Source organism: Perissodus microlepis, chromosome 11 (genome assembly GCF_051167445.1).
Source record: "Perissodus microlepis isolate ML-2025 ecotype Zambia chromosome 11, ASM5116744v1, whole genome shotgun sequence".
Classification (NCBI taxonomy): Eukaryota; Metazoa; Chordata; class Actinopteri; order Cichliformes; family Cichlidae; genus Perissodus; species Perissodus microlepis.
The window spans coordinates 25390392-25401743 of NC_140471.1; the positions used below are offsets into that span (position 1 = coordinate 25390392).

Genomic DNA, 11352 nt, shown 5'->3' on the forward strand with positions numbered 1-11352 from the left:
TGAACTTCTGCTGCTATAGTCCATCTGCTTCAAGGTTCAACATGTTGTGCATTCAGAGTTGTTCTGATCATGGTGGTCCAGGAAAATCAGAGTAGATCAGCAGTTTCTGAAATACTCAGACCAGCCCATCTGCCATGAATGAACTGAGCTTCTGCCACACATTATCTGATTAGATATTTGCAACAGTGAGTCGCTGAACAGGTGTACCTAACAAGATGGGTAGTGATTGTACAGTTGTGCTTTATATAAATGAAATTTGAACATGTCCATAATTCCTTGTGTTAGTTCTGCTGTCGACTAATTTTATATATGGCGTGTCTACCATTGCCTGTGCTGTTGCGTGTCAATAGACGTGACTCAGGTGGCTGAATCACTACTTCAACCTTGTCTATACTGACATTAACTACAAGACTGGAAAACGATTAGTGAAGAGAACTTAGAGACACCGTACTGTCCAGAAATCCTCCTTTAAACTGGAATTACACCAATTTGCACATGAAGGCAACCCTGTATAACCCTGCCACGTGTATTATATTTGAAGTTTTGAGACTTTTACATCATCACTTCGATCCTTATCCTGAAAAACATAAACTGCGCAAAAATGACAAATGTAGCAAAAAGTATATATCTTAAAACTCATATATGTAAATTGCTAGTTTTAATTTCAGTTTTTTGTTAGAAGGATCAGTCAACACTCATTGTTCAGGCTTTACAGGGTTAAAACCAGTCATATGTAAATGACATTACTCGCCTGGTTACAGTGCACTGTACTACTGGTAAACTGATTGCTGCTGTTCATGGGGTTACTTTAACATGCATCGCACACCTAAACAGTGCTGCAGGACAAGCATACCCTAACGCTGCAGTGCCCATACCAAGCAGGACAATGAGCTCTGGCACACCGCAAAAAGTGCAACAGCTCAGGGGACTTGACAAAGAGTTCAAGGGGTTGACCCAGCCTCCAAACTCCCTAGATCCCAGTCCAATCGAACATCCGTGGAATGCGCCATTACAAATCCCATTCCACGGAGGCTCCACTGTGCAACCCACAGGACTCACAATCATCTACTGCCATTCACCACAGAACTCTCCCAGAGGTCCCATGCCCCAGCAGGTCAGAGCTATTTTGCCAGCTTGAGGAGAGCTGTGTAATGTAATTCAGGAGGTTTTAATGTTGTGGTTGATTGGTGTATATGTCACAAGGAGCGCTATGCATCCTGTAACGCCTTCAGAAAATTGATGACATGTCCAAAAATAATAGTAACATTGCTTGTGCTTGAAAACAACAAATTTATAAGAGTCATACTCTGTTATAAACAGGAGACATGGAATATGCAGTTATAGAGTAGCACAATTTTGATCATTACTTTGACTCTTTTAAAAATATAACCACAATCACCACACAAGAAAAGCAGTTTATTTGTGAACCTATTTATGAATGCTCAACAGCATGAATCTGGATTCATTAACAATCAAAGGAAAACCAAACATTTCTTGCTTATCTTAAGAAATAATATTTATTAATACACAATCAGAAATACTTTACAGAGCTGCGGCTTCTTTTGGTAAAGAACTGCATCAGTGTCTTTAAGCCACAGTCTGCAGAATATGCAAGTGGCTCTTCAGGAGCATTTCAGTACCCCACAATCACCCTTAGTACCCCACAATCACCCTTCAGCAATCTTTGATCCATCTCCATGGTGGCAACTACGGCTTTGTGTCTAACTGTTGTGCCCTGTCCTCTCTGTAGCCTTTGAGGAGCTGGTTGATAAGAGTCAGTTCATTTTCCTTTTTTGCAGGATAAAGGGGTGGGAAAGGGTTGCCTTTGTACTCCAGAACAGCCATCTTAGCTCTGTCCAGGTTCTGTCTGTTGGGGATGCGTGCCAGCCGTGTGTAGCTGTTTGAGTGGTTCTCAAACCGTGGAGCCAGGACCTTGAAGAGCTTTGGGACCAGATCCTTCTCCTGAGGAGAGGAAGCATACTTAAAATAAGCTTCACATCAACTGTTTTATATTCAGAGCTACACAGTTATTATCTTTACAATGTGAAGAAGAGCTGCAGACACATACCGTCAGCCAAAAACTGGCCATTTTCATCGCCTTGTCATCAGTGTCTCCCTTTTTGGCATAGTCTACCAGCTAGAGGGAAAAAAGAAAAGATAAAAGAAAACATCGAAAGTCAGACGCATGTCAAAGAAAATGAATTAAAGACCTCTTTCAAAAAATATAAGGTTTTGAAACCTTGTTAAGAAGTTCGTACCATGTTTTTTTAATATGCTAGAAGACAAGTCATGAACAAATAAAACAAATTTAAAAAAACAAAACAAAAACAGCTACTATTGCAGCATGCTAATTAAAATGAAAATCACAAATTCAGGCAGTCAGGATTTCACACATATACCGAATATTAGGGCAGGGCTCATGTTATCTGTGTGTCCTCGTTTTGTTTCAGTTAAGTGTGAGAATCTGCTGCTTTTTCTGTCATTTACAGTTGCGTGAGTTTCGTCATCTCATCCGTGTCTTACACTGATCCACGTGAAAACAGAGAGCAAAGAAGTGATGATTAATTTGACTTGACAACTTGTGATGTTGCCCTGAGAGAGGGGAAAAAACAAACCTTTCTTACAAGTGTTAATCTATTTAATTGTTATATTTGTATTAACATGTTTTTTTGATTCACTTAATAGCTGAAACTTGCTAATTCTCAGTGTGGGACAGGCTCTGTATATTTTGTCAGGATCCTCTAAAGCACTCAGTTTTACGTAGCGAGCAATTTTGTGAGTGCGGAGCCAAGACGTGTGGTGAAGACCAATTTACATATTCACAGATGTCTGCATACTGAATAAGGCAACGTTTTAGAGTTAGAACAATTTTAATGCAATAAAGGGTTATTTTTATATGAAAAACAACTTCTAAACAGGGATGAGCAAAACTATTTCAACTTCCTTCTAATAACACTCAGTAGGAGTCTACACAGTGCAGACATGCACACATATTAATATGCATAACCGGTTACTATAAACTGAATAGTTAAATCCAAGTATATCAATTTTTAACACAAAACTTTTAAGCAGCAAACTGCTCAGTGACATACTATATGCACAAATTTCCCACACAGGGGTTCTCCATTACCGCAATATGATGAAACTTCAGTGTGCTTCACACACACCTAAACCCAATTTAAACTACACACCAGGACTCACTAAACACTATTCGTGTTCAATGCAAATAAAGGATCCCTATAAGATAAAAGGCAGTTAGAGACATGTCTCTAATCCAGTGGAAGGTGCGACATGAGAAAGCCTAACCCTAACCACAGTGGGGAACAGATGTTTTGAGAGGCATGTGCACACCTCATCCCATGCTGTTGTAGAGCAGGCGTGTGCAGAAACACTAATATGTGCCCCTTTGGGAGTGGATACACCTGTTAGTCAATATTCCACAGCACCAGTAATCCGCTACCTGCTCTTGCTGTGGAAGTATTTTTTATACTCTTTTTGTTATTCTGGGGGGTGGGTGGGGTATTCTCACAAATCATATCAAGACATTTGGAGCCAGAAAGAAGTGGAAAGGTAAAAGCTACAATCAGTTTTGGCAAAATGGCCAAGAAAGCTGCAGAAATCGCAGTCAAAACATAACATAGCAGTGGTATTATAAATATTTTAAGTAGCCAAGAAGTACTGTTTTGATAGGGTACAATAGTACAGAGATTACTTTTTTGCTTACAAAAAAGGTCACTTATTTAATATATAAATTACTTATAAAACTCCTTTAATATTGTCTATATACAGCCTATTTACCAATAGAAGCATAGGAAACACATGCAAACAATCGCGAGCAATCGTTTTTTAGCATGACATCAACACTGTGCAGAAATGCAGAGATGTTACTGTTGGGGTTGGACTAGTTTGCTTTTTCGCTTTATGCTTGTCTTGCATTACTTCCACATTACAGCAGAACTTCACTCGGCTCAGATCTCAGTCAGACGGTGCAGGCTTATGAATGAATGAATGAATGTGTATTTTCACAATCTGCAGTGGAAACAATGAGCTGTGAAAACCAACAAGCGTTCATTTCATTGATTGGTTGGAAGAACGTGCCTGTTTCAGCTGACCGGAGAGTGACCCGAGTGTTGCACTGGCCAATATGAACTGATTGATTAAAACGTTGTTTATATTAATTGTTATGTTAGTAACATTAGTGAGCTGCTGTGGGTGTAACAATCCTCTTAAGATGCGAGTCCACGTGTTTCTACTCAATAACTGTACTGGCCTTATTAGAAAGGCATCCCCGCAGATTAAATAATAATGTTATTAATAATTACTCATATTGAATTTGGCTAGTTAGAACTACTCAGATACTGTTAGATTTCACCGTTTCTAAGCATACTGGCTCCTCACATGGTCACCTTTTCGGCGTAGAAGCGGACTTCATCTGCTCGGGCCAGCGTGGTTTCTATCCTCTCGTGTCGGACCAGTCCTGTCAAAATGTTGCGCAGCATGTCGATCCTGGACCGCGGGCCCAAACCCATCCTCCGGGCCATCCGGCCGTGGGAGATCAACATTTGCAACGTGAGGCGCATTTTGTCGGATAGCTTCGCCTACGAGAGCCCGCGTCAGACAAAATAAAACTCAAAAAGCAAAGAAACGTTTAGAATATAATCTACCTAAACCACTGTTTATACACAAAATAGAGCAGGTTACCTAAATGTTAGAAATATCCCGGAGGTCACATATATCAACGATATATGTGCTAGAGTTGACATTGGTGGTACGTCGGCTAATACGTCCGACTGGGTCGCGAAATTGCGAGAAGACAGTTCCGCTTAACACCGCCGCTACCTCACGGTCTATTGCTACAACTGGGGTCCTTTTTAAAAAACACCTTCTCTATATGTTTTTGTTTGTTTGGTTAAAAAGTATTGTTATACTGTTGTTGCGTGTGTGCATGTAAACTGTGTAAACTGATGAATGTTACGAAACTATTCATATCTAGATAACTTTTAGGCATTGTTGTGCCTCCCACGACTCAAAAGGTTATGATCCAGTCTCAAAATTTCGACTTATTCCCGTTTCAAAATTGCTGAACTTTTTTCAGATGCCACCCCAAAAAGGTTGTTTCAGTGGTAAAAAGTTTTTTTTTTTAATGATAAGCTATCAGAGCATTATTAACCCAAGAGTTTGCAGGCTGATTTTAAAAGGGTTAGCTGGACTGAACTAGACTCATTCACCACTGAGTCAAGACAGAAGTAGAGTACAGATACACCTGAAAGGGCTGTATCTGAGTGTTGTGTGGTATAGATGTATAATAGAAGGTTTTGACAATGACAACTACTTAATAATAGTAGTTTGCTTTAAAGAGGAACAAATATTGTTCTTTGTATAGAAGAATTATTTTGAAATGTACAGGTTTTTGTATCACAGATTCTCCTGTTTGAAAGCCATAAGATACTCACATTAAAATTTGTGGCTCCTATTTCCACACAGCTTTTAGCAGAGCAAAGAACCAATAAATGATGTGACTGATTGACACGAGGAGTTACTGACCAGTCTATGCTTTCAACAGATGCTAATATGAAAGCTTTGACATGAATAAACCTCCCAAAACATGACTCGTGGATTTAATAGGACCAATGGGAATTTGGAGAATTTCTATCATAAAAATACAGATTGAATCCATGCATCCATTCTCTTCTGCTTATCCTTTTAAGGGTCGGGGAGCAAAGTTTGCTGGTATGCATAACCAGCAGCATACATTAAATAGGTGATAGTGGTTTATGTTAAAGAAATGGTCCTGGTCTCTGTGCATTACTTTGATATAAATGCCAGGATTTGTTTTGTCAGTACATCCATAACCCCAAAGGCACAACACTCTGAGAGCAAGGTAAGCAACCGATATTTGAATGAGTTTCAAATCTATTTAGCTATGAAACTATATGTATGAAACTTTTACAGCCATACCTTCTATATAGGATGCAAGCACAGCAAAATGTACTTTGTAATCACTAACCTTGACTTGGCTGTAGCCTGTTGCACTCCAGATGGCCATGTTCACAACAGCAGTTGCAGAATGTTTCCTAACCCACATAATTTGTATTTTTTTTTTTTTTGGATATACCAACAAAAAAATGTTGTTTCAAGCAAATGAGAAAAGACAAATAACACCAGCCAAGTAGACCAATCATTTGTTAGAATATGCATTGGATTTGTTCTTTTATGTAATTGCAAGGCAGAGTAATATTCAGTTAATTAACTTTCTTCTTGACTAAAGATGATTATCAAAATTATTGCTTATAATTAAATATTATAAATGAGCTATTTGTTTGACAGCATAAATGTAAATATTAAAATGAAAAAAGATATTAATAAGATGTGAAAATAAAGAACTGCATCCTGCTTTATGTGGAATTCCCAAAGTTACTTTGGTATAGGTTAAAATACATTAAAGTATCCCTACTTTTAAAAAATGTTACAGCTGGAATTAGTCATGATAAATATTAATGACTTTTTTTTAGTAGCTTTTACATTGACACAGAAAAAATGTAAGAATTCTAATAAACAGTCTGAGGATTAGACATACATTTAGCATTTAGTATGCAGGACTCTTTAAAATCTAACAATAATTGCACGACTGCAGGATTGTTAATTGTCACACAGCAGTTAGAAATCAGCAGCAAACCTCTGTATTACTGATACATTGATTATTCAAATCTAAATTACAGAGCAAGTTTCTGAATGGGTCTGATTAATTTGAGTCATCCATTATGATGCAATCATTTTTGCTATAAGAATAGTTACATGTTGTCCTATATTTGATTTCTCACTGCTGCTATTTCTTTTATGGTTGAGTTCTGAACTCGGCCTTGAGTAAAGGTGTTATGTGAACAATCCATATGTTGCAGCCATACGGGTTAGATTTAGAAGCCTTACAAGTCTGGAATGGACCACCCGCATCTGGTTTACACCTCACTATCAATTTGTGTGTTTTAGTTGACTGGCTATCACAGGATAAAGACTGAAGTGAAGTAAAAGGATACAATGTCAGCCATGAAATCTCTGGTTTTCATTTTGCTAATTGAAGTTGCTTGCAAGTGCAGACGGTGTCTTGTGCACTGTGCATGTTTCTATAGTGCAACAAATGAATTATTATTTCTGTGTCCACAGATGATGTTGATGGGTATGAGTGTGAGCCCTACTCCCAGCCCCAATCAAGCGTCTTCTGTGGTTGCTCCCTGGTCAATGAGAACTGATGCAACTGATGGGAAAAATGAACAGAAAATCAAAATCTCTTTTTATCAGCTTCTTTGTCTGTCTTTTGCATGGAGTTGTGTATGGGAGATCATCATACTGGAGCCACTGAGGGTAATGAGGAGTTTGTTAGTGTTTTCCATATAATCCAACAAGCCTTCTGTGACAGTTTGGCACTTGTGAATGACATCAGGCTGCTCAAGCTCAGCTGCCATAGTCAACCAGTATGTGCAGCCTGTGGCTCTGCCCGCTGGCTGTGCCTCTTCTGGGACCACTTGCAAAGTCTCTATTATCCCCAATGTTCTTTTGTATTTACTGCAGCTGCTGACAGGCTGCAGTGTGCAGAAATTCCCATCCTGTCTGAAGATTACTGTCACATTACATACCCCAATGTAGTTGACTACACCATATTCTGTAAAGGATACCTGGATGTAGGCAGGCTCCTGCCAGATATGTTTCTACTTTTCTGACAACATACGTTCAAACTGGACCAACCACTTTTTTTTATTACTTTAAAGTGCTGAGGGCTGAGCATTGCATTGCAAAAGTTCAGAGTTCAAGTATCAAGATTGACTGCATGTAAGTCCAAGTTTTTCTCTCAAGGTGACTCTGGAGGTGCTGATTTCTGCAAAGTTGTGCTGCAAGATGTATATTGGGGATATAGAAAAGCTGAGAAAAGCTATCCTACACCAAGGCATCATGTTAGTGCTTCCAAACACCCCATCCCCTGTGCCAAACATGACTCTGTTCAGTGTAATGATCCTACAACATCCTGACTGATGTTGTTCAGTTTCTATGTCTGTGTTATGATTGAGTGGCTGCACAACACAAAGACCATGCATTAACTGTGTATAAATTGGACTGGTTCTTATATAGCACTTTTCTACTCTATTTGAGCACAACTTGCCTCATTCACCTATTCACACAAGCATGCATCAGAGAGATATTTAGTGGGGATTGAACCCCCAACCTTCCGGTTAGTAGGTGACCTGCTCTGCTGCCTATATTTTTCAGCAATTATATCTCACATATAATTCTCCCTTTTCAAATAAAATAAAATCACAGCACTTGCTCTATCACAACTTTATACGCATGTCCTATGTTTTATGAATAAAACAAAGCACATCATTTCTTTCTTGGGGCAGAGGCAAACCTTTCATATCTGAATTTAGTTTCCAGATTACAAGGCTGACGTGTAACTAGAGAGGTGAGTGTGACCAGAAAAACAAACCAAACTCCCATTTCCGTCAGCTAACAGGTGAATTAATCAAATTTATACCAAAATAAAATTTGCGTAATTTAATTTGGTCTTAAGAGTTGCTTTATAGAATATTGCACAGGATTAATGTCAGAACATTACACATAAATGAAATGATTTGTTTTGCTGTGACTGTATTAATGATGCATTAGGGAAAGAGTTTCTAACAAGTTGTTTTGTTTATATTAACAATTTGTATACATATATTACAGATATGAAACATAAGTCAGTACAGATAATAGAGAAGCAAAAACTGTCTACATCACACATTGCATTATGATTTTCCTTGTTTGCTAAAAATTAAGCCATCCCTATGCAAATAGCGAGGCCAGTTTCAAAGACCATCCACAGAGATTGGTTCCTCACTGACCAATAGGAGCTCCCCAGCTCTCTCCCTGTGTATATAAATCAGAGCTCCAGGTGAAGGTCTCTCATCTGTAGGATCACTCAGCAATCATGAGGTCTCTGGTCTTTGTTCTGCTCATTGGAGCTGCTTGTGAGTGTTTGTGAGAAGTTTTAAGGCTTCTTCTCTGCTAACAGTTGGTTGGCTTTCTTCCCAGATCGCACCTTTAATCATCATAGCTTTATTATCTCAAAGTGGAAAATTAATTATGTTTCTGTATGCACTCAAATAGGTTTGATTTATGCATTTGACTGGAAATCAAACAGCATAGATGTTTCACTCCTGATGTAAAAGTGTAGGAGTAAACAGTTTGTTTACACTTGTGTTTTCAGTTGCCCTGGATGACGACAAGATCGTCGGAGGGTTTGAGTGCACACCTCACTCTGAGCCCCATCAGGTGTCTCTGAACTCTGGCTACCACTTCTGTGGTGGCTCCCTGATCAATCAGAACTGGGTTGTGTCTGCTGCTCACTGCTACAAATCGTAAGTATATGTCTATAAGATCTATAAGATTACAGGTCTGATTTTCAGACCAGAGTTGTGCAAAATTAATTTTTATTGGGAGTTTTATACTAATTTCCTGTTTTTTTAAATGTTTTCAGCCGTATCCAGGTGCGTCTGGGAGAGCACGACATTTCGGTCAATGAGGGAACTGAGCAGTTCATCGACTCCTCCCGTGTCATTGCCCATCCACAGTATGATTCCTGGAATATTGACAATGACATCATGCTGATCCAGCTGAGCCAGCCTGCCTCCCTCAACGGTTATGTGCAGCCTGTGGCTCTGCCCAGGAGCTGTGCTCCCGCTGGCACCATGTGCAGGGTCTCTGGATGGGGCAACACCATGAGCTCTAGTGAGTAACTTCTGCACGTTAGCAGTTTAAAGTTAAAAATGTTTCATGACATTTGGTTCCATCAGCACGAATCTTTTTTCATCCATACTCTGTTTCAAACATTGCAGCTGCTGATCGGGACAGGCTGCAGTGCCTGAACATCCCCATCCTGTCCTACAGTGACTGTAATAACTCCTACCCTGGCATGATCACTGACTCCATGTTCTGCGCTGGATACCTGGAGGGAGGCAAGGACTCTTGCCAGGTATGTAATAAGTCAAACCTGCAACTGTCCCCTTCTCGAATAGTAAACCTTTCTTAAAATGTCACAAGAGTGGATGTATCCCACAATGACAACAACACATTTCATTTATATTTAATTAGATTTAAATAATAATTTCTTGACATCCATCTTTGTTTTCTTTACTTTTATTTTCAGGGTGACTCTGGTGGCCCTGTTGTGTGCAACGGTGAGCTGCAGGGTATTGTGTCCTGGGGCTACGGATGTGCTGAGAGGGACCACCCCGGTGTCTATGCCAAGGTAAAACTATATGCTTTCTTTAATTTAAACAGTTATGTCATATTCAATTCACATTGTGTGGCTTCAGTTAAACTTCATCATCCTGTCTACATTAACAAATCTCAATCTGTCTCCATTCTCAGGTCTGCATCTTCAACGACTGGATTCAGCAAACCATGGCGAGCTATTAAGTCTGATCCTTCGATCACCACTCTGCTTGGCTGCATTTTTTTTTAACCAGTTTAACTCTGCTCTTCTGTAGAGTTCTGAATAACATGCAGTCAGTTTTCAACTAAATCAATAAAATCACACAAACTGAGTACTGTTTTTTCATTTGTTTTACAATATATACATTTGATCAATAAAGAACTAACATGGACATGATAGCCAACAGCTATTTAAAATGTAGCAGACAGTCATTCACAGTATTGTTCATATAAATGTAAGGCACACACAGAACGTTATACACCTTGACCTTCATTAGTTTTACCTGATTATCTGCAAATTGTTTGACAAAAAAAAAAGAAAAATCAGTGCCAGAGATGCCAGCAGGATCAACAAACTAATCCGCAAGGCTGGAAGCATCATTGGTCAGAATTTGGAGGTCTTTGAGTCAGTGAGGGACAGGCGGACACTGAACAAACTGGCCTCCATCATGGACAACCCATTCCACTCACTCCATTTCACACTTCTGAGGTGGCAGATCTCCTTCTCCATCAGACTGATTCAACCTCACTGCCATAAAGAACACTTTGGGAAATCATTCCTACCGTTCTCTGTAAAGCTGTATAACAACTCTTTACTCTGTGACAGGTGAACACACCTGCCAGGCATAAGATCCCAAACATATTTTGTATTCTACTTTCATGCAGCTGTTTTTCTTACATTTATAGTGTAAATATTATTTATTAATGGAATTTGTATGTCTCTCTTACACAATGTCAGTCTAAACTTTACTGTTTTTACAACACTGTTGTAAATGTATTAATTTCCACTCTCTCTCATACTATAAGACCCTTACTGGGCATGTGCGGTCTGTCTTTCTGCCCGCAAGGTGCCCCGGTCCTGTGGCTGCAAAACAAGCCCAAATCATC

The 11352-nt window shown here is 39.3% G+C and overlaps 2 protein-coding genes and 1 pseudogene across 2 annotated transcripts; 2 read left to right on the forward strand and 1 right to left on the reverse strand.

Annotated features, from left to right (window-relative positions):
• Nucleotides 1-1395: 1395 nt before the first annotated feature.
• mrpl17 (mitochondrial ribosomal protein L17) lies at nucleotides 1396-4779 on the reverse strand. The gene is made up of 3 exons (XM_084943573.1): nucleotides 4407-4779; nucleotides 2069-2137; nucleotides 1396-1962 (listed from the first exon to the last, which is right to left on the reverse strand). Exons 1-3 carry the CDS (start codon nucleotides 4578-4580, stop codon nucleotides 1708-1710), a joined length of 498 nt encoding a protein of 165 aa, XP_084799699.1. The 5' UTR covers nucleotides 4581-4779; the 3' UTR covers nucleotides 1396-1707.
• A 31-nt stretch (nucleotides 4780-4810) lies between these two features.
• Nucleotides 4811-8939, forward strand: LOC146378000 (trypsin-1-like; annotated as a pseudogene).
• On the forward strand, nucleotides 8921-10501 carry LOC146378001 (trypsin-1-like). Its single transcript, XM_084943574.1, has 6 exons — nucleotides 8921-8999; nucleotides 9239-9389; nucleotides 9509-9759; nucleotides 9867-10003; nucleotides 10178-10279; nucleotides 10402-10501. Exons 1-6 carry the CDS (start codon nucleotides 8960-8962, stop codon nucleotides 10447-10449), a joined length of 729 nt encoding a protein of 242 aa, XP_084799700.1. The 5' UTR covers nucleotides 8921-8959; the 3' UTR covers nucleotides 10450-10501.
• The last annotated feature ends 851 nt before the right edge of the window (nucleotides 10502-11352 follow it).